The 24002-nt window shown below is 45.8% G+C and overlaps 1 protein-coding gene across 1 annotated transcript in view; it reads right to left on the bottom strand.

Moving 5' to 3' along the window:
* NEURL1 (neuralized E3 ubiquitin protein ligase 1) overlaps nt 1-11253 on the bottom strand; it is a 169988-nt gene extending 158735 nt beyond the window's left edge. Inside the window, exon 1 of the mRNA XM_074831199.1 lies at nt 11021-11253. Within this exon, the coding sequence (XP_074687300.1) occupies nt 11021-11105 (85 nt within the window). The 5' untranslated portion in view covers nt 11106-11253. The remainder of the gene's footprint in view (nt 1-11020) is intronic.
* Between the last annotated feature and the right edge of the window lie 12749 nt (nt 11254-24002).

Below are 24002 nucleotides of genomic sequence, written 5' to 3'. Positions count from 1 at the left end.
AGATGGAGGTGAACACCTGCTCAGCTGCATTGATGGACTGGAAACACAGGGGGAAGCCCTCAAGTCCCAGCATTGCCCTAGGAGGCAAAACTGGATCCCGAGTCTGGATCACATGAACTCCATGGGAAATGGTGGATGTAGGACTACTGTGTTCAACAGATGAACTGAATCTTCTGCTGAACTGTTGTGCAAATTATAAATAATTTTACTTCCCTAGACATCAGCCTATTTTAGGATGAGGGGATGGGTCAAGCTCTGTTTTCCGCCTCTCCACAACAGCTGCGGTGAGGCTCAATTCCTCATGTTTTGTCATTGTTTTAGCTCCTCCATGAGAAGGTGTGATAGAGACACAGAAGATTTCTGTAGGTGGCCATGGCTGAAGAGCATGTGTGTGCCCACCAGCACACTCTGCTGAGCTGCCTGGACATGCGCCAGCATGATGCCATTGGAGAGCCTTCTCCAAGCCACGTGGTGGGGAAGCCACCCTGCAGGGGGCAAGCAGTGCTGGGGTTTGAATAAATACTCAAAGTCTTCCTAACTCCCCTCACGTAGCAAAAAGATGATGGCTCAAGTCTCGTGGGGTTTCTGATCTACAACAGCTGTATTCCCTCGTGCCTTCTCCCATAGCTGCCACAAGAAAACTTCATGAAGGTTTAGAAAGCAATCCTACATGGAAAGAGTCAGTCCTACATGGAAACAGTCCTGCATGGGAAAGGGTTATTTGTGTCCATGCACAAAGGATGCAGAAGGTCGTTTTTAGTTGCCCCTGCTCAAGGGGAGCTTTCCCAGGACTCAGCTCTCCTTGCTGACTTCAGGTGCCCTGTGTGAAACATGCCGGGGAGGGCTCCAAGGAAGGGTCAAAAATGAGGATTTGCATCAGCAGCAAGGCAGAGAGGGGAGAAGAGGAGGCATCATCCTTGCCACCAGCCAACTCCTCCTTCTCCCATGGGAAATAAGATCAAAAGAAAAAAGAGGTCTTCTCTGCACTAACTACGCCTGTGAAATTTTCTGAAGATTTTCTGTTGGTTTTGGATCAGGTCCTAGACCATGTGGACAGAGCCCATACTGTATGATGTGTCTGGATTATTTATTAGCAAAAGGGTTCCCTCTGCAATCAAGCATGTCGAGCACCTTATTAAAACATGCCCCACTCCGTATCTGACCCAATGGTGTTGGCATGAATTTCTCACCACACCCTAAAGAACGCCACTGGACTGCGAATTATCATTACTTCCCTCGTCTCAGTTCCTACATGGTCTTATCTAAACAATGTCATAAATCTTATGGGTTTTATCTGAACTCTCCTCCTCCTAGTGACATTCTGTACTTCTGAATAATGTTGTCTCCATATGAATTACAAGGGGCACAGCAATAATGCTTCAGCAGAAGCAAGGGAAGCAGTGGGAAAATAGCTAAAAGCTACACTGAACTGTTTTCCTACTTGTAATCTTCTGTCATATTCTGAGTTGGAAGATTAGATAACGAGACTATTTATAGCGGCATTGCTGGGTGTGTATCACAAACCTTTTATTGTAAGACCATGGCAAGTATGAAATTTTAATTTTGCCTGCCACTTCCCTGTGTCACGGCTTCATTTGCAGCAAAGCATTTTTTCTTTCTCAGTGGGGTTATTAATAATGGATGTAGCATTAACATTTCAAATTGGGAGTTTACCCTCAGTCTCTGTTTCCACCCATCGCTCAGTAATTCTTCCTCCTGGGCTTCATGTTGGACTGACAACCGGAGACTGACAATATCTGCTCAGTCACCAAACACACATTGCGTGGGCAAGAGCAACCAGAGCTCACTCCGTTCATTGCTACAGGTCCCACCTGCAGGATTTCTCTGGTTGAAACCTCAAGCTGCTTATTAATCTCTCTGCTAAGTTCTCCAGTGCATGCCAAAAGGGTCTGAGAGCAACTGTCCAAAGGAAATGCACTGAACACCAGATGATCTCCACAGGCCAGGAGGCACCCAGCAGATGGTGAGAACTTTCTGCCACAACTGATGCAGGGCAGATGTCAAGTGGAGAAGCAAAGATCTCAACTGTCAGTACTTATCACTTGGCATCTCAACTCTAAACCTTTAAAAACAAAAGGTATTCGTGGATTTAAATAGGGAGACCTTTTTGCACCTTTATTTTATTTTATGCCTGTTAAGGGATGTAAGTTGAATGGTTGTACCATTAAACAGGTACACTAAACGATATACAGAGATGGGAGTGGGAATGTAGAAGTCTAGTACTAACATCAGAGGTTACCCAGGTCTCTTATAATGTGTTTGCTGCATTTTTTAATAAAGTAAATTATTTCAACTACTTCTCCTCTTTCAGCACTTGCTGAAATGCTGCAACATAATCAATTAGTGAGGCACATTTTCTCTTTGCCATTTTCTATCACATCCATTCAAGTGACTCACTCACTCACGTAATACACAGATTCTGTTTGCAACATTTACAGTTATTTGTATCCTGTCTTCTACAGTGACTCAATATTTCTATGGGAAACCAGCTCTTCCCTTCCTACCTAGTAAATACTTGTTAAGTACAAAAACCAGACATTTATCATGGACAAAAATGATCCTGCAAGATAGACAGATAGATATTTAAAAACACAATGGCACCGGTTGCTCAAATCAAAGAAATCCGGTGTATTATCAATACAATTAAATGCTATATTAAACAGGTATCCCTTAATGAGGAGATTTGAACTAACCTTCTGATGAAGAGTTGGAATCTGGATGGTAAATAAGCTCTGGATCTACAGCTGCTTGGCTTATCTGGCAAAAGCCTGTCCAGTAGCACATTAAGACTCTAACACTAAGCTTTCCATTAGATGGTGTTGATGAGCAGCAGAGCACAAAACAGTCACGTCTCCATCCAAGTAGCAGTTAAAGGGAAATCAAGCAGAGCTTATGCCTAACAGAGGATAAAAGATAATCAGTAGGGTTTTTAAATCGTATGTTGACATATGGGAAGTCAATGTAAATTAGAATGAATCAAACATAACATGATTACGTTTCTTCTGACTGAGTCAGGGTGTGAGCTACAGCTTTCAAGAAAGGTGAGGCCAGGTGTCCAGACAGGGGCTGCACACGAAGACTTTCATGCTCCCATTCATCTCCCCAAGTAAGAAACCAATATGCCAAAACAGCCCCTGATTAATTCCACTGGGACAAAAGATCCCAGATTTCCAGCTCTGCTCAGCATCCCATGGTCCCTTGGCTCTTCATAAGCTGGGCCCCTTATTTGCTACCCCACTGACTAGTTACTGACACTGGCACTGGCCAGTTACAGAGCTCCCCAGCCATTGCTGTGCTGAATCAATCTTCTCAAGTCCTGATGCTAGGCACAGGATGTGTTCTGGCCCTATCATAAAAATGATGAGTTCGACAGTCAATAGGGAATCTCTGCATATGCCCATGCACATGTGTGTAAGCCCACACACGCAGGAACATCTGGAAGTGTCATTGTTACCAGTATGAAACCCAAACACTGAATACGAAGGAACACACTGAGGAAGGAAACTCTGCAAGCAATGTCAGTACTTTAGAATTTATTTTGTCTAAAATTTTAATACTGTTTTTTCCAAAAAATGTTTACATTAAATGGATTTTTTTTAAGACAAAAAAGCCTGCATGGTATTTTGTCTCTGAGGCTGGCTGGGAACTATTAACATTTACTTTTCAGAGTTTTGCATAAAATAGCCCTGAGATTTAACCAGACAGTTTTCTGAGAGCTGAGAATCCTTCCCTGTGCTTCAGCAAAGAGTTGAGCTGAGGCAGACTAATGGAGAATTGTATAAACATAATACCACCATGGCATCCTCAGCCCTATACCTTTAAAACACAATCCTATCTTAATCCTGTAACTGGAAGGTCAAATAACCAGTAATGTAAACATGAACTGGAATCTTATATACAACATGCTTTTATCAGCTAGAGATCCCCAAGAATGAACGGAGATTAAAACTACCCCAGCTCAAATTTAACCACACAGTTGCATCAAACCAGACCCTAGGGTAAATATTCAAGTGTCTGCCCTCCTCCCCAGCTACACAGCTAGCAATACCCTAGTTAGCTAGGTTAAAAACTAGCTCAGGTTCATGTATACATGTTCCAGTCACAGCAGAAACTTTAACCATTGCTAAGTTTCAGTTAAAATTCAGCTCTTGGCCCCAAAACTACTTTGGGATTTATCAATTTGTGGCACAGAACTGAGCACCTGCACAGTGCTGTGATTAAAGTAAGAAACTACTTTGGGATTTGGCAGTTCGCAGCACAGCACTGAGCACCTAGACAGTGCTGTGATTAAGGTTAATCTTAGATCAACCGTTTCTGGATGGAGCCAATCCCGAAACACAGGCATTGAAGACCCACTCCTCAGGACAGTTCAGAATTGGATTACCCAGATGTCCTAAAATTTCAAAGCAGACCAAGTCAGAGCATGTGTGGATCCCCAGCCTGAAATAAGTAGCCACCATGAAGGTATGCACCATAAGTAAAACAACATGTACTTATGTACTTGCCATGGGCAACAATTTCAGCTATGCAGAAGTAGCGGGTTCCTGCAATTATCCTAGCAGCAGTAGGTAAGAACAGCTGCCAAATCCGAAATCTTCCAAGCCTCTGTATTAGAAATCTTCCCAGGTATGGAGATATTCACAAAAGCTGCTATTTCAACAGTCTAGGAAACAAAGCGGGGGCTACTCAGGCCTCTGTCATTTGGGAGGTCAATGTAAGCAAAGAGGACCTTTCTCTTACTCCAAAAGAGCCCACAAATGCAAAAGCACCTTTGTGAAAATCACAAAACGCAGGAGACACAGCCTCATCCGAGAAAGCTTGCACAGGGACCTCTTAACAATCTCTACTGCCTCCCAAATAAAGCCTGGACATTCTGTGCATGACTTGATGCTGCCATGGCAATGAACTGCTCTGTAAACACCCGGGCAGGGACATTCATGAAAAAGAGGATAGATCCATCTAGAGACCAACCAACACCAGAGCGGGCTCTATCCCTCCATCTACCACTGCAATGTCTGAACAACCCAGCTCCAGCTTTCACTGGTGTGAAGAAGTTTTAAATTCTCATTTCAGCATTATCCTTATCAGCTAAACACAGGTAGCCTTAGGAAGATGCCCTCAGGAAGTCCATATGAACAGGGCAAGTGTGTGGTCTTTGTATATAGCAAACTTCAAAGGATTCCTCTTTCATGACCTCCTCCAATCTCCTGTAAAATTGGACCCATTTTAGCATCCATAACATCCACTATTAATGAGCTCTACAGAGCTACTAGCCACTGCAGATGGCTACAGCCTCCTTTCACTCAAAGAGAGCTGAAATCTACCAACTTCATTTGATATCCTCCTAATTCTTGTTCTGGAAGAGACAGTGAAGAATGAAGCTCTGCCCCTTCTCTACATGCCAGTCATTTCCCACCCTAGTTGTCCCTCTTTCCAGAGGTAAGAGTCCTAGTTTATTCAATCACTCTTTATATAAAATTAATCCCCTTCCCCCTCCACCCCCAGTTCTCCTGTTTTAAGATGGTAGAAGGGGAAGAACCAGAACTACACACAATATTCAGATTTATAAAACAATCTGGTCATGGCCTCTGTTTTTTTCTGTTTGGCTTCCCTTATAATTTCTAGTAATTTGTTTGCTTTTTATAACGGCTACTGAGCCTTGCACTAACATTTTCAGCTCAATCACCCCACTAATGTTTTGGTTCCTACTGGTTTTCAAAAGTAGCCTTTCCTGCCCTTGAGAAATACTGACCATCACCTGTGGGCAAAGTAGCACATGATTTTCTGGGAAATTTCTGACAAGCTGCAGCATTACCTGCTCCACCAAGAGGCTTCAGCACCCTATGAAAAGGACAATGGGAAAGGAAAAGTAAGATTGACAAATTGCCGTGTTCGGAGCACTGAGCAATTTTAGGCAGTTTAAACGCAATACATCAAAGTTCAGTGGCTTGGGAAAAAATCTAGCACTTGGAAGAAGGTCATATAAACCTAAGAACCTCAGACAGGAAAAATTTCATACCTACGACCCAGACACAGTGACAGGTCAGAGGGAAAAAAGCACAATCCTGGACAGAATGAAAGCAGAAGGGCAGGAAGCAGAAGGCATCCTTCAAAGCCCTGAATGATGAAACTTCTAACTCTCTAAGGCTGGAAGAAAATGAAATAGCACTTAAAAGAAGAACCAATTATGACAGCAGTGGGAGCTGAGGTTATCTCACAGCATCACTATTGGCATCGCCTCCCAGTGCACTGCTTGCACCCCAACTTCTAATCCCCATGATGATCAGCTGCTGACGTCCTTTTACTTCCCACTTAGTTTTATCTAGTGAGTGCACAAAATGGAGCTGGCAGCAGGATAGTCTTTCCTATCAACAACATACAATTATTGAAATGCCTACACCAGCCAGATTGCTATCTTCTGCATGTATTTCAGAAGCTCATAAAATACCAGTGAAAAGATAAAAAAGTCCGACATATTTATGTGTCAGTGGGATATAAAGTTTGGAACAGCAACTGCAAAAATGCAGGCAAAGACTGTATAATCATGACTGGTATCCCCCGTGGGCCAGGAAAAGCAGCAAAGCCCCTGCCTCCTTGACAAAGGGCTGCACAACAGGCTGTGTTTCAGGGGGCCTGCAGCCAGAAAGACAGTCACACCCTTCAGCAACCCACTGCTGACTCTGACTTCAGGTTTCCTAGCAAAGGAAGGGACTAAGAACTGTCCTACCAAGGTGCCAGTCTGCTTCATGCAATACTCCGGGGATATAAACCCCAAATCATCCCACAGAGATCACCCAGACACATGAGTAAGAGCTATCTGTATGAATGAGCAGTTAAGTACAGGGGACCATGGAAGCACGCAGCACAACACGACTCAGCTCTCAACGGGAGCCTCCAGATGACACTGTAATACAAATAATAAAGAATAACCCATGAGTAATCAGCCACTGCTGAAAAGAGTATCTCTGACTAGCTCGGGCTGTCTCTGTAATACAGTGCGTGCATAAATATCATAGGTGCATTAACCTGTGAGAAAACCGACAGGAAGAAATCCTGCTCACTGTCACTCACCATGGAAAGCTACCTTCCAAGGCAAGAGGGGGCTCAGGAAAGGGTAGCAAACCTGAACAGGAGGCTGGAGGAAAGGATTTAAGAGAGAAGATAGTAATGCTTCTTAGCTTTTACAATGTAATATTGCTCTGGTGTCCACAGAAATGGCTAAGCCTTCTTGAAGCTAAGGACAGGGAGACAAGTGAGGATAAAGAGCCGCTTGCGCATGGAGCTTGGGAGATGGCATTCAGGTCCTGTACCTCACCTCTGGCCCAAGGGATTGCAGAAACTCCATTTCTAGCATCCCGGACCAGCAAATCTCTAACAGGGTACACAGCCCACACATCACAGTAGGAAGAGTTAAACCCATCCAGCAAGGCTGAACAGTAGGAAGGAATGCAACAGCCACAGAGATTTGGAAGATGCAACAGTAGGCAATGAGGGTAATTTACAAAGCTACACCAGGATTATAAAGGAGAATTAAGAGAGGAGATTGAATAGACTATTTTGGAAGAACCCTGAAGCAGGGAGATGGGTTGAACTGGGGATGTATGTCTGGAGAAATAATAGAAATCTCTTTGGTTGGAACAGTTCAAGCCAGACTGCCCTGGCACTAGTAAATAAACGGTACACAGAGACACCGATGCAAAGGTTGATCTTTTCAATCACAGAATCCAGGAGATTAGATATGGCTGGAGTTTTCCCATTCCGTTCCACTCCGAACAGCCATACACACACCTTGTTTGATAGTTATCACAAACCATATTTCAGAGAGGGTGGACAGCAAAAATTTCCTGGAGTTTATCTGGCTGCATCATTAAGGAGATTGTTACCAGATAATCATAATCTTTTGCTCAGCATTCGGAAAGTACACAATGGATCACCTTCCGTCACTCCAGAGAAACAGCCATGTCTGGGTTTCACAGGAATGCTGAAAATAATCTCACCTCAACCTCCCCATCATGGTATTACCAAGTGACAACCTCCTTCCAACCACTGGCCATGACATTAAGATTATCAGCCACATCAGGACCATGGCATCTGATCAGCTGCAGTCCTGGAGGACTTCTGTTTCCACTGACTTCAGTTTTCACTGTCTCCAAACCGGCCAAAAGTCTGCAGGCACAACTGTGACACCAAAATCTGGATTAACAATCCAGGCATGACATACTGCTTCGGAATCAGTAATTCCAAAGTGCTCGTACCTAGCGGTTTCTAGTCAACAGCAATGTGAAGTCCTTTTATAAAGGGCTGGACATATCATATTTTAAAGTACTGTCCTACTCTGAAAGAAACTCTAAAATCATCAGCCCAGGGTCACAGGTTTACTGTTGCAGGCACCTTCAGTCAAGGCCTGCCTATTTCAACTACCTGGTTTTAAAACTGCAGCTGAAGTCTGAGAATCAAGTTGGGTGCTTTCCTTCTTAGGAATGCAAGATCATCAGAAGCAAAGCAAGTATTCTGCCAGCCATGTCAGTCTTCAATGATATTTCTGTGTTGTGCCTTCAATACCACCAAAAGTATCACATGGTCTTCAGAAGATTTACTTAACTAAAGGTGACCATTTTTAGCAGGACTAACAGAAAAGTATAAAAATTTTCAGTACATGTGGGCAACAGCTCTACTATGTACAGAGGTCTTATTTCTTCTACAGCAGAGATGAACTTGTAAGGTTCAGGGACTGTCTTCAGAGTCCCCAGACCACCTTGGGAAACTTAATGCAATCATAGCTGCTTCTTTAGCAAGAATGAGCCTAAATCACCCCTGGCACCAGGTTAGGGAGAGGTCATCACTAGACGGTGGCCAAATTATCAAGTACAGTATCCCTTACACTGAGCTGGACACTGAGGGAAGAACAACAGGGGATCTTCAATTAAAATACACTTCACAAAATGTTAAATGGCAGATCTGTAACAAAACTGTGTGACATTCATACTTTCGCAGCTATGCCTCCAGACCATTTTACCAGAACCTGTCAGATGCAATCAGACTTGTTTATTCTGCATTTAAATGTAGGACCTGAGGCAGACCAGTTTCAAAAAAGGCAGAAGAGGCACATATTGTCCCTGGCAGTTGCTTGGGTTTTACAGAGAAGGCAATGCCTTGTTAACTCTTTACTCCAAATCACAATTATTTCAGGGCTCTGCTACATTACAGTCCTGAGAACATTTCTGCTTGCTGCCTCAACACAGAATTTAATTAAAATGGAAATTTAAGGAAGAAACAAAGAAACAAAGTGCCATCAACACACACCCCACACACCCCCAAAATAAGGTGATCCATACAGAGCATCTTCAAAACCACACGTAAGCCACTGATAATGGATTAAGTGGCAGTGTCCCTTCTGGATCCAGTTTATGAATTCTTATCTGCTTAAGGTTGCTCCAGAAAGATTTCCAGCTGACAGCATGATTCTTAAGAGACAAATCCTCCCTGGCAGCTTACAATTGCATACCAACTACTACAGCATCACATGTGCCTTCATGTTTGAATTGATAGAGAACGACGGTTCACCATTTAGGTATCAGCATCCCCCTCCTTGCAAGTCTAAATTTAAGCACAGCCATTGTCTGGGCTGAGTTTCTGACTGACTTTGTCCATGACAGAGCACTAAGCATTTGTAACATCTTGCATGGCTATTAAAAAAGACATGATATAATCACCCTTAGTTCACGCAACTGTTCCGAATCATCCAAGTACGGAGGAAGGGAGCAGAGAGGTGTAACAGAAGAACAATGCCAGTATTGGAAAGTCCTTCAGTATAACAACCAGTTGCCCAGCTCATCATTAACCATTTCCAGTCCCCTAGACCATGCCAAAGAAGCATTTGAAAGCTCAGTAAAAATAAGGGTGAACAGCAACATCCCTATTTCCATGCTGGTGGCTGCAAATTCTGCAACACACTGGAGAAGCTGCAACAAGTTTTCACCATCTGAAATGGCTGTGAGAGAAGCACCTTCCCTCATTCCCTGCTTACTGAGAGATGTCTGACATCCTCTACCCGCATCATTCATTGCCTTTGGCTGTGAAAACGTGCTTAGGGAAAAGGTACCCAGGTAGCATTGAACACATACGGTGTGTACCACTGCCCAAGAAAATCCCTTTCAAGAATGATGGGTTATTTTCTGCTACCACCATCCCAGTTTACAGCAAAAGGGGGCAAAAGAGGGCAGGGACAGAGGAGACCTTGGGCAGTCACTCCTGCTCACCTTACAGAACTCATCCCCATCCGATTTGGTTCCAACAGCTCCCCAGGATTTCAGAAAAGGGATTTCATCTTTATAAGGAACAGAATAACCACGTAAACTGGATAAAGAGCCCCAAACACCCCCTGCCCTCTTCCAAATAGGACTGACAGTCCCACACACACACATTCCTGGAGCACCCAGAAAATACTCCAGAGCAAAGCTTTTGTTCACCAAGAAACACTTGGGGACTCTTTAGTGGTCCAGCTCCTCCGACATGTTGTCCCTTGCTCTCCCGGGGTGCCACTGCCCGGGGAGACCTGCGCGCCCATAGCCACCCACAGGGCACTGCCGGGGAAGCAGCGGCAGGGCTGGGAGCAGAGCGGGGGGGCCCACAGCGCCAGGCACGGAGCCATCCCACCCCGGGGTGCCCAGCGAGCCCAGCCTGTCCCGAGGCGCCTGGGGTGCTCCGGGAGCCCAACCCGCCCGGAGTGCACAGGGAGCCCAGCCTGTCCCAGGGTGCCTGGGCTGCCTGTCCGGCGTGGGGTGCTCAGGGTGCTGTGAGCGCCTAGGGGTCTCATCCCAATTTGGGGTCCCTCGGGTGCCCAGGGTTTGTGTCCTGCCTGGGTGCCCATCCCACCTTGGGGTGCCCAGAGCACCCACGCTGCTCCGGGCTGCACGGGTGCTTCGGGTGCCCCGGGGTACCGCGGGGGCTCGTCCTGCCGGGGGTGCCGCTCCTGCCGCGGGTGCCGGCCGAGCCGTACCTTTGAGGTGGTGGTGGCGGGCGCGGTGCAGGCGGCCCTGGCCGCCGCGGGGCAGCGCGGGGATGCTGGAGAAGCGGCTCCCCATGGCGGCATCCGAGCCGGGCCGGGCCGAGCGGCACCGCGCACGGTCTCTCCCCGGGGGAGGCGGGGGCGCAGCGTTCCGCCGGCGCCTCCCGCGCTCACTCCGACGCCGAGAGCTCCGCTCCTGCCCGCCGCCCGCCGGGCCCCATGCCCCGCCGTGCCATCGCCCTCCGCGGGGCCGCGCCGGCTCCGCTCGGCTCCGCCGCGGCTCGGTACGGCGGGGCGGGGCGGCGGCACCGCGGCCCCCCCGCCGCGGCCCGTCGCCATGGAGACAGTTGTTCCGCCCCGGCAGAGGGGGGGGGCAGCGCCGCCGCGCCGCCCAGATGTGCCACCGCTGGCGCGACAGGTGGGGGCACGCGGGACCCTCTCCCGACACCCCCCCGGACACCCCCACCCCACCCCCCCTCGGCTCGGTCCCGGGCACACGACCGGGGGGCCCCGCGGGGAGGGCGGCGGCGCCGCCCCGTCCCGACTCCCCGGGGTCTGGGCGGTAAACACGGCCACCCCCCCCCAGGGCGCCGCGCAGCCCCGGCTGCCCCTTAAACCGCCCCCGAGGGGCAGCCGCAGGGTCAGGGACATTATTGCCCAGCCCACGAGGAAAGCGCCTCGCGGCGTGGGGCACCTCCACCTCCCGGGGCCGGTGCTAGGCTGGGCCTCCCGCACACCTGCTGGCCCTAAACCCGCTTCCCCAGGGCCAGCCCAGCACCCTCCCAGGGAGGGAATTTGCGGCTGACCCCACAATCCCGTCCCCTCCAAGAAGCTGCCTCACGCGTGCACATCCACCAGGCAGACGTGCTGTGCTGACATGCAGCCGTCCTAAAGCAGTGAGGATTCTCACGCGTGCAAACATGTCACAGCAGTGCTCAGGGGAAAGCAAAGCAGAAGGGCAAGCAGCTCCTTCTCCAGCCCTGGGGCAGGTGGATAAGAAGGCACCTTCTTCATAAGAAGGCACTTCATAAGAAGTCAGAGGGGTGAGCAGGTCCCTTACTGGTGCCCAACCTACCCAGCAAGGTGGGTGGGTGCCTGCACCCACCGCTTTACTCGCCCCGGTGGCTCAAAGCAGTGGGGGGCTCCAAGTCAAGCTCAGGGAAGTGGGGTAGGGTACGAACGGGGTGAAGGGAAACACTTCACTGGCAGGTCTCCTGTGGAGAGTCAGGAGCTTGTGCTGGGGAAGTGCTGGCACTGGGCAGTGCCTGCACGCATGGCTTCTGAAAGCTGCTACAAGATAAACATATCCCACACGAACTGGGACCGCCCGGTGTGGTTGGAGCCCTCTGTGCAGAGATGAGCCTCTGCACAGCTGTGTGTTCACGAGCATCCACGCTGGGCTGCAGACACAAACTGACTCCTACCTGCACAAGCCATGCCCACGTGGCTTTCTCTTGCCTTGAGAGAGGAGGTCCTGGGTTAATACCACGGCTGCCCACCACCAGATGTGGGGCTTCCCTCTGCCTTGCCCACTCTGGAGCCACCCAGAGTTGCTCCACAAAAGCAGCCAGGACCGTACAGGGTGGTGAGGTTCCCCTTGCCCTCACCCCAGCAGCACCTCGCCCATACGGGGATTTCTATGATGAGCACAACCCAGGACCAGGAGGTCAGTTGGTAACACATTAAAATAAATCCACAGCTGATGCTGGTCTATTGCACATTCACATTACCTTTGTCTTTAAAGAGGACTGTATGTTCTGGAGACATGCACATTTACAAGCTTTATCTGGAGTTTCAGCAAATGCTGAAGACTGAGGGCAGCTTCAGTTCAGCTGTGTCGAGGGCTGTAATATGTCTTTTTCCTTCCTTCTGTTGAACAAAACTTTAATATTCAGCTTCCTTACAAAAAGTAATTTTGTCCATCTATCCATCCACCTCCACCCTTTCTTCTCCTACCTCCTAGTAAATGTAAGAAAAGCCCTTCCTGGTCAGGGACTGCACATGAACATTTTCATCCTGAAAACAGTTACTGCCACAATTTCCCCACTCAGAGAACCAAAAGGCCCACTATTCCCTGAAACCACTCAAGTACATAACTTTCAGAGGAGAAGGGGAAGCCTTCTGAGGTTAAATAGTAAGACCTGTTAAGAAACGTTGACAATCTCAACCAAAATCTGATGCTGAAATCAGGATGAGGATTTCTTTTGGTGCATGTGATGCAGGAGGCCGGGCTCAGGAATCATTACCGTCCTACCCAGCCTTAGATTGCAATATTGGTGAGATGTGCACCATGTTTTTGCATCCTTTCTCATTCTCTTAGAAGCAGAACGGGATGACCATGCTAGTCAGAGTGCTGCCATGATAGTGCAGGGCTTGAACTCCTGCTCAGACACAAGCCTCTCAATGTTCGGTGCTCCCAGTGTATTGGGTCCTGCTCTGGGCCCGTGATAAGTCGACCAGCAGTCGACCAGCTACCTCCACAGGCAGAAAGCTCATGAGCAGAGGTGGGACAGAGATTAAGTAAGACTGAGTCACATCTTTATTTATAATCCTTTGTGAACATTGTATTTCCAGCCAGCTCATTACAGTGAGCCGATGAAGAAACGCAGGACTAGACTGGCCCTCAGATGGAAAACTCCAGCTCCTCATCATACAATACCTTCCATCCTGCTGAACCTAATTGCCTGCAACCAACAAAAAAATCCCTGTTCTTTCTCAATTCCTTTTCTCTAATCTCTTTCTGTGCCTGTCCTTCAATTGTAAGAGGTCTTGAGTAGACTGTCACTTTTCTGGGAAGCTTCATGTTTTATGTGGCAGAAAAAGCTGTCAGCGTAAGGCAAATTTTAATGGAAAGAGGCATCTTTCCATTGTATAAAAGAGATCTTGGAAAAGGAAAGGTACCAGAGTTTTGGACTGGAGGCATAGGGGACATCCATATAATAGCACAGGGAACATTTCTGTGCAGTCATCCATTAAATTACAGGCACTCATGCGTGCATCATGCCTTGTATGATAGCTCACCGCCTGGTAGACCTGCTCCCAGAAGGACCAAGTGCTTTCTGCTTCCACCAAATCCACTCTGAGTTTTACACACCAGGCACCAATTTAATCTTGGTACCGTAGTGTGAATATTAAACTATACCCCATATGGCTGATAGATAATATGCTCAACCAGCTCCCTTTTCACCTTGGAGAACTGAGGTAAAGCATAGTGACATCAGGGAAAGGAGGAAGCCATATAGATCAGCCTTAGCAACATGTTCAGCTTCTGTGAGGGATGGGCTTCATTTTGCCTGACACTGTAGCCTGCAGTTAACACCATGGGGAGGAATGCAAAACAGCACCAGGGTTTTGCTGTGATCGTATCTTGGTTCACTTTATCAAAGAATCTTTGAATTTGCTCCTGACACTGGTTGGAGAAGGAGTAAGAAGGAGGGGCTGCATGCTGTCCTTGCCAACTTATGTCAGCTCTTCCCGCAGAAAATGTTGAGCAGGATGAGAAATATGCTCTTGATAGACAAAACAGGATCACACTGATTCTGGGTTTTTGCCTTTTTCCTGTGCTGTAGCAACAGGGAACATTGAAACAGCTTGCCAAAACTGCAGGGCTTTCATGCCAGTAAGTCAGGACATTCCTTGTGTCTTACTATTAGTGATATCAATTGAATTGGCTAATCAGGGACATGAAATTTCTTGGTATCGATCCTGTCAGGTAGTGGGGGTTCTGGTGGAAAGAGCGTGCCATGTGATAGAGCAGTTTGAGTTTGCACTGAATTGTAATTCCTCTCCACCTTCTCTATTTGTGCGTGGGCAGCTGACTACTAATTTGTAATTTGTGCTTAGAAGTCAATGGAGACAATGCAGTCAGTCCCTGAACTTCGTCTGAGATGAGCATCAGCTCAGAGAAAGGTGCTAACATCACAATTATCATTATGAACAAACACAAGGAGGAAAGCACTTCACAGTCACATCTGCTCATGGAAAAACATCTACTGCCTTAAGTCACGACACCACCCATGAATTCTCTACCCAAAAGCCGGGTGCAAGGATGAGCTCCAGCTGTTCAGCTCAGGCATATGTGAAAGAGGAGAGAGACAGGATGTGGAGGAGGATTCATGAGACAGCTGGAGGGTGGCATCTACACGCAAAAAGAGCTCACTGGAGAAAGATGACCAGACAGACTGCTAGATTTGGTACACAGGGATGCTTTCAGACTGCGAAGGGGGCAAGATCAGATGAGCACATTTGCATCTAAGCACTCTGGGTATTTTGCAAAGATCTCTATCTCTGAAACGCTATGCAGCAATGAAGCAAATGTGGTTAAAAATTGTCTTTGCAAAGCCTGCGTTTGTGCCTTCTAAGTACATCATCCCTCAAGGGGTTATACAAGAAACCAGGCAACCACAAACAAGGTCTAACTATGAAGAATCACAAGAACAGGAGCACGCATGAAGCCTGAACCACCATTGCCAGAGACTTGAGCAAACACATGCATTTACACATTTACACATTTACACCCCGAGAGGATGCTTACAGCAGGAGGTGTGACCCAGGGAATGAGCGTCACAGAATAAAACACAGAGCAGAGAGTAGACGCTGCCCAGGTCCTTTTGGCTTTGAAATTCATGGGCTCCAGCAGCCTGGACCACTCACTGCCACACTAAGAAATTGGACGCAGCATGTCTTGACCACCTTTTACACACATTATAAACAATAATCTCAACAATAATCCAAAGGAGTGAATGTTTTCCTCATTTTTCCTGTTTTCCTCCATCTCCAGATGGAGAAACTGAGGCAACAAGCTGATTTGGCATATGTGGCACTCAAAGCAGCAAAGACTCTGAGGATGGGGATGTGCCACACATCCTTTCCAGAGCAAGGTTTGTTACACTGGGCCCTGCTGATTTCACACACCTGTTAATCTAATTCTTTGCCTTATATATTGAAGAAGGATCTGCAAAAGAAGTCAACTGTGGCTTGATTTGCTATAATTAAATGCCTGGCATCAGAACTTCAACAGATATGGAAGAAAAAGCCACACCTATCCATGAAAAGTAGAGATCTGCATGCTGCAGGGAGAAAAGATCAATTGGGAGATATTCACTGCACCTAATTCTTGGGCTAGTCTCCTAATTTACGTATTTTTAATTGCCTGAATGACAGTTGGCCAATGGCATTCTTGATGTGGCCCAGAATTCATTGCTCCCTCCTTCTCTTCACCCAAAATGATAGTATCATGAATAATCAGGTTTGAAACCTAAATAGAGTTTGTTCATCTTTTGATGGTGATTGGTTTCACTTGAAAAAAGAGACTTGTCCTTGCACTGAAACCCAGACTCTTTGCTCATTGCCAGATCAGAACATGCATCACTGTCACCCCAAAACTGAATGCCCTGCAGCCACTACACCAGGAAGGTTTGTCCCCCTTTCCTGTCACCTCTGAAACCAATGCAGAGATGGATGTAAGCAAATTCAGCATTATGAATTAAAATAGGAGAGGATGACAAGAGTCTGCTGTCAGTCATAGGTGAACAACTTCTTGCCTGTAGGTTTCTGTGTCTAACAGGTTTCACAGCAGCAGCCAGCACAGTCTGCACAGATACTTCTAGAAGTATTAGCTCAAAGTGAAGACGGGGAACAGATCTGTAGATGTAAAGCCTCATCAACATTTTTATAAATGCTTAGTCGCAGTCAACAAAAAGTGATCATGACAGGTGATCATCCAATTTGGTGTTCCCAGGGAAAGCTAAATCTTAGGTCATCTCTTTTGTAAGAAATGTAGATATTTGTTTTCTTTGAGTGGGATAGGAAAGAAGTGACCATGTTTCTTAACACACTGGCTCTACAGTGTGCAGACTGGGAAAACATGTTTTGTACAGCCAGCTTGATACTTCAGATTAATTCTGTTTATTTTCTGACCTGTATATTAGCAGTTCTCTCATTCATCAACACAAGATCTGCATGAGAGCAGAAGCTGCTGCCTGACCCTCAAGGCAGAACAACAGTAGTGCTTACATGACACTTTGGTGCCTCACATATACACAGAATCCATCCTGGAGGCTGCTGGAAAAATCATTCTCCTGGATTGATGCTTGTGCAGCCCAGCAGATTCCTCTTCCTGATGGCATCCAGCTACTAGACTTGCTTTACTAAGCTTTTCAGAGCTCCAGCTCCATCTTGCAGGACAACAGGGTTGACTTCTGTCTTTAGTTAACCCTGACTGCCAGCATCCATTAGTCTGTCATTGTGCCCCCTTCTCCTTTTCTGTAGAAATTAGCCCATGCTTACATACAGACTCCATCCAGTCCACTCATATACCCTGAACCTCTTGCCTACTTCCAACCCTGCACCCCACACTATGCCATTCATATTCTTTCTTGCCCCACAAGCTCTGGCAAACCCTGTCCTAGCCCTGGTTGACTCTCGTTCCCATGTTCAAAGTTCAAAGTCAATGTTTTATTTCACATCTGCCAGAAAGGGAAAATTTTAAGAAGACAGAGAAAGGCACAGAGAGACTGCATGGACTTTTCATAGGGTTTCTTATTCCTCCAGTCCTCCTACATTCCTCCCTCTCATGCTCTGCAACTGCTAGGTTGAGATCTCTTGCGTTGTATCAACCACTTATTAAATTTTCCATGAACCAGCTTTATGGAGGGCAGCTCTTTCATGTTGCCCTTCCTGTTTAGAAGACACTTTCCATAAAAGTAAGTAAAGCCATTTTCATTTCTCTGTCTTAAAAATTAACAAATACAGTCTCTGCTGCAGTGCCCTGGAAGCCTTCCCCAGCAGTCAGTGTAGCTGTGCAGAGACCACCACTCAACACGATATCCAGCATCCCAGTAGCGTCTCGCTCTGGTTCCACAGAGGATACGAAATTCCACCCCACAATTCCTGCCACCGCAGGAGCACTGTGGGGCTCACCCATAGCAGCATTTTCAGGAAGATATGCACCCTGACTTGAAAACACTGTGCAATAACAGAGATCTCATACTCAAGAGAAGTTACAGCAACAACAGTTGACCTCACAGTTAAAATTGTGTGCATACTGTCCCACTGTAAGCTTGCTAACTTGAACTTCCAAGCCCGGCATCATGTAGTGTTTTCATCTGACAGATGAAGGAATCCTGTCCTCTCACAGGTTTTCCAGAACCAGATCCAGCTGTAGACATGCCTTTATATTATCACCTTTTGACTTTCCATTTCTTCCACTTGGTTGCTATATTCTCTCTGAAGCTGCTTGTGTGAAATACATAAAAATCCAATAACTGCACTATATGAAAGAGCAAGAAAAAGAGAATCACTTCCTTTGGACAATTGATTCATTTGGGAAGTTTCATTGTAATGAATGAAGTCAGCCTGCTTATAGGACAGAGGTCATAGCAAGGGCCTGATCCCTGCACTGACAAGCAGAAGCTGGAGAAATCTTCACATTTTTTTAGCAGCCATTTTTCAAAGTGTTGCTTATGTATTTGTTATGAACTATGCTCAAAGTCAGTTATATGAAGACAGTTATTAACAGGGGAGAAAAATTGGGTGATTAGAAAATATTAATTTCTCCCACACACAGTGTTTATATTTTTTTGAGCTCTGGCATGCAAATATCTGGCATGCAAATATGCAATACTTAGGTGGGGAGGGTTTAAGTCCCTTTTGGTTCAAGCCTATTGTGCTTCTCACACTGGGAAACTTGGCAGAGCCTGCTGAACCCCAAGTGTATGTTAGAGCAACCCCAAGGCTGCTTCCTTCCACAGCAGAAAGCTTCAAGTGGCATATTTGTGCCATATCCCAGAGGCCCAGATCTTATTACTGAGCTGGGACTTACATGAAAGGCCAGTACTGAGCAGAGGATATTTCCAGGGGAATCAGCTCCTCCCTCTTTAAAGGGTGCTTTGATCTATGAGAGAAATCTAAGAGGAATTTAGCACAGCTAATAATCAAGCCTTTGTTCTTCCCTTTGGAGTTTCGCTGTCTGTCAGCCAGGCTGAACTTCTTCTTCCAGCAATATGAGCCAGAGATTCCTCCCTGGCACATTATGGTGAATTTGCCAACTCCATAGATTTACCAGTATTGCAGGTTTTTTTTCTCCCATTCACTTTACTTTTGGGTTATTTCTCCCTTGAAACATTTTCTTGGACAATTGACCTTCCTTTCAGTCTCACTTTCACATCTTGGTCAAGATGGTGGATATTTCTACTGAGGTGGCAGAACACAGAGTTTGAGGGACATTTGCCTACATTCTTTTGCAGATCTAAATGCGTTTCTGTTAAAGCAGAGACAAATCAAGACTTTGATGACAGATGCCAGTGCCAACCTCATATCTTATTTCTGCATCCAAATATTTGCTTTTAATTAAATTTACTGCCCAAATTAACAGTGGAGTTGCCCAGATTTCTAACTGGGTCATCACAAGCCAACTTTACATCATGCTGAGAAGTCAGCCTCCTCAGGAAATATTGGGAAAAAAAAAACTTTTACTAAACGTGGTTGGTTAGAGAAAGGGGAAGTGTGTTAAAGGTTGTTTGCCTGTACCTCTAAATGTTCTTGACATCCTCAATGCCTAAAATGGTGGTTTATATTACCAAAGGGAAGGCACCCAACAGCTTTGCTATGCCTCTCAATAGTCAGCTGTCGAAGTATCAAGTATGTCTTGATCCTACATGTTGTTTTGCCTACAGGTGGAGTTATTTTATGGTAGTGTTTCCCAACCATATTGCACATGAGGACTGGTGATATTTTAACATCTTTTTGGTCCAGCTCCTTTTCCCTCTCAACACATTCATCAATGGAAGGGCTTCTGACAGCCCCTGGCTCCACTGCTAGCATGGTGATGGCCCGACCTGATCCTATTCCCATCCAGACCCCCTTAACCTTTTACCATCTAGTTCCAGGGCAGCAGTGCAGCTTCACAGTCTCCAAAGTTTACAAACTCTAAATAAACTTAAATAAAATAAGAAAAGTCTGGATTTTGACTTCCCATTCTTCCCCAGTCTGCAGACCTCTTGGACAGCAAACAGCCCCCCAACACCACCATGCAGCATGACAAAAGCAGTACCAAACAGCCAGCCAAGAAAGATGGTCCTCCCACATCAGACTCACCCTTAGACTGATCTTAGAAACAGGACATATCCAGTACTTGTCCTCCTGACAAGCTCCCATCCAAATTGGTCAGCCCCTGTGTAGTTCCTGAAGCTGAACACCCTTCAGAGGTCCCCAGGCAGGCTGACCAGGCTGCTCATTAGTTCCCTCCTGGCCTCTGTGAGGAGTCCCAAGCAGATTGCATTGAAGTTGGCTGAATCTCAAAAAGATAACCTGGAAACTGCAACAATGACTTTCTCTTCCCAGTCTACAGAGCCTTGCTGGTGGCACTGGATGTGCAGCTTGTTGGCAGCATTTGAAGTCACTGTTTCTCTTCTCTGCTCCTTGACTTAGATGGTGGGACCCAGCCAGAAACTCAAAATGTCAAGTTTAGTATCATAAAGCCCCATCAATTCTCAAAGACGATTTGTAGTGCATTCATGATGGGAAGCACTTCTCACCAGGAGAATATCAGGCACTGCTGAATTCAGCAAAACAGGTGCAAATATTTCTTTTTCCAAGGGTAAAGTCCTGTCCCAGCAGTGAGGACTAACCCCACAGACAAATATCAGCCTTAATTTTGGCTTGACAGGCAGGAACAGCTAGCATGCATTTCAAAACAGTAATCTTGAAATGCATAAACTAAACCAGGGAGGAACAGAGGAGAGCACAAGTCCCCGACAGGGCTTATTTGAATAATCTTGCTGACAGATCTGTTCTTTTCTCAAAATTCCCAGTCTGCACAACAGATCACAATATGAAATCAGATACTGTCACTGGGCTCTGATAAATGTGAACATAAGGACTAAACACTCCCTTCCCGTATGAATATATACTCCATTTCGAACTGCACCACTCATATTGTTCATGCTGTCACTAAAATCCTGCAGGCAGCATTAGAGCCTAGTAACTAGCATCACCCATCATTACTCACTTCACAAACAGATACAGATTTTCAGCTCTCATTTACTGACGAACATATTCCTGACATTATTATCTCTTCTAAAAGCTTCTGCATGAGTTACACCTACTGGATTCAAAAGGAAATTTTGCTTCTCTGCCTGTGAATTAATGATGAGATTTTCAGTGTCTCTGAGGCATTTAGAAAACAAATTCTCCTTTAATTTTAAAATTGAAGCTACTAAATTATTAGGCTAATTTTTGCAGAGTTTAAATGGCTGTCTGTTAAAAACTTGCAACTCCCTTCCAGTCTGAATTTGCTGAGCTGCAAGTTCCATGTCAGTGGAGCTCGTTTTTCTGTTTGATCCAACAGGCAAAGTAGATATTTATGAACTGTGGTTCCACCATTCAACCTTCTTTTCCACAAATTGAACAGGTCAAGGTCCTAGTTACAGCCTTACTAGTAGTTAAGGCCAATTGCCAAGGCAGGGTTTTTGCTTTTATATAATTCTTAAAGTTCTTATCTTCACCCTCTCCATCTTTGCAGTAGTTAAAACCCTTTAGGATGGAATCTAGCCTCATTTTGGGAAGGAATTCAATAGCAAGAGCTGTGTTTGCAATGCTTCTGTCCGCTTCCAGCACGCACTTCTAACTAAAAGAGGACGCAGGCAGTAAAACAATTATTATGCCAGATACAGAGATTGAGAATTTGATAATCTGAAATAACCTAAAATATAATCCCTGCCTTGCACTTATATGGCTTAATTGTTCTGCTCCACTGGTCAGGTCAGAAAGCCATGGCTGGAAGCCAGCAAACATCGAAGTTAGATCAGCTCTGGGCACTGCTTGTAACCAGCAGCAGTGAAGCCAGTTTGTGGTTGTTTTGTGGCCACTGTGTGCTGTCTTGGTTCCCCCCAAAATCAGCTTCAATCACACAGACATGATTTACTCCTAAAGAGCGAGGGTGGTTCTTGGCAATGAATCCAGGGAGGCCAGATGAAAAGAAGAGGGCCAGGAAAGTGGAGGTGAATACCAAAAATTATGCAGAGGCACTGAGCTGAGCTGAAGGTGATGCTTCATGGTTGGGAAATTAGCTGTAAGAAACCTGCTCAGCTATTAACTGCTGAGGACCCTGTCTGAGACTAAGCCGAGGAGGGATCAGTTGTCCTGACCCTTCTCACTCACCTACACTGTCACTCCATCATTGTTTCTGACATGAAATTCAAATATTTTCAGTAGTGCCCCTCAGAGTCACTACAGCATGGTATTTTGCAGAGGTGGACTGCCATCAGCTAAAGGAAAGGGAAAATTTAATGAGGTTTAAAGACAAGAAATGGCTCAAAGGGACATGTGCCCATTATAGAGAAGGGAGGGAAAGAGGCAGGGGGCACATGAGGGTCTGCCTATGAAAGGTCTTGATGAAGGGACAGGGATTGATGCAGCATTTAATGTGCTGTTGTAAATTAATCTTGGAAAAGGCCCATACCCAAAGCCCTGTTACTGCAGATAAAACCTAAAGGAGCAGAGGGGTGGCTATTATGACACCACAGGATGTGATTCTAGCCATTTGCTTATCAACCCACACGATGTGATTCTAGCTATTTGCTTCAGAAAGGCAGGGGTGGTTAAACAGAGACAGGATGTTACCAAAGGCAAAGTGAGAAGATGATTATCCTCTGCAGAACACAAGGCACAGCAGGTAATTACTGCCTGTAGGACCACAAGGATTTAGCTTGGGACAGAGAATATGGAAAATTGCAATATGCCTTAAAATACTGTTTCTGCTGAGTCTACGATTGTTAGTATTAAGTAAAGTTATAAATTGCAGTCCATAATCTTGTCTTTCAAAGGTATTTTGTGCTCTGCACTGAGGACCAGGACTATGAGAGAAAAGTCTGTTTTGTGAAGAACCATCAGTCTCTGATGATGGCATGTTTTTGTCCTTAACTGTCTACAAGAGTTTGTGGGGGGACTGGGATGTTTGGTGGTTTTACCACACAGTTTCTATAAGTTGACCTGCTGCTTTTGATGAAGTTTATTGCTTTCTTGGGACTGCCTCTTCTAAAGACATGAATTAATTACTACTCATGATTATGTACCCAGGGACAGTGAGCAGGAACATGTCAGAGGTCAGCAATGCAGCAGTAAACCCACAACCTGCACCACCTCTATCCTCCCATCTTCCCTCTGGTAAGGTGCTAGAGCTCAAGCTCTGAGGCTTTTAAGCTGAAAGACAAGCTCCAAAATCAGAATGTGTGAGCCAGAAGAAATAAGAGTTGGGCAGTGAAAGAAAAACTGTACCTTCGAGTCTGAACATCCTGAGATTCCAAGGATTTGTTGGTTTCCCATTTATCATGGCCAAGCATAGATGAAATCTGCCACAGGGATCATTCACAAGTCCCTTGTCATCACAGAGAATATCTGATGCTGGTGGAAGGAAGAGACTCCCCTGAGAAGGTTAAGGCAGGCTGGTATTTTCCTGGGAGAAAGACAGAATTGCCATAGCTAGATAACCACATTTGTGCTCACAGCATTCTGGAAACACCGAACACCATATAAATATCATAAATATACATAGAGAAGAAGATTAACAATGTAATCAGGACAACCTTGTGAAACAGGACTCTCATTTTGCTGAAAGATGAATTGCAGCTACTGTGAAGCACTGAGTTTTAAATGCTTCAGGGATATGTGTTTTAGGTCAGGTGGCCCCGGCATCAATGTGAGAATGAAATGGTATTTTCATATGAGAACATGGATTTTACTTAGGATCAGAGGCCACCTATTACTCAGCAGAGGAACCAATGTGTGTATGTGCATATGCTGGGTAACAAGCTCTCACAACTTCCGTATTTAAGCTGTTGTCTGAGCCCCAGATGTTTGGAAAAAGCTCCTTTATCACAGCAGGTAAGGAGAAGTTAGGAGAGAAAGTTTTGATATGTGCCTGGATGATTAAGATGTCCTCTTCACAGCTTCTAAGCAGTCCTGTCATTGCTAC

Source organism: Strix aluco, chromosome 7 (genome assembly GCF_031877795.1).
Source record: "Strix aluco isolate bStrAlu1 chromosome 7, bStrAlu1.hap1, whole genome shotgun sequence".
Taxonomy (NCBI): Eukaryota; Metazoa; Chordata; class Aves; order Strigiformes; family Strigidae; genus Strix; species Strix aluco.
This window is presented reverse-complemented; position numbering and strand designations above follow the sequence as displayed.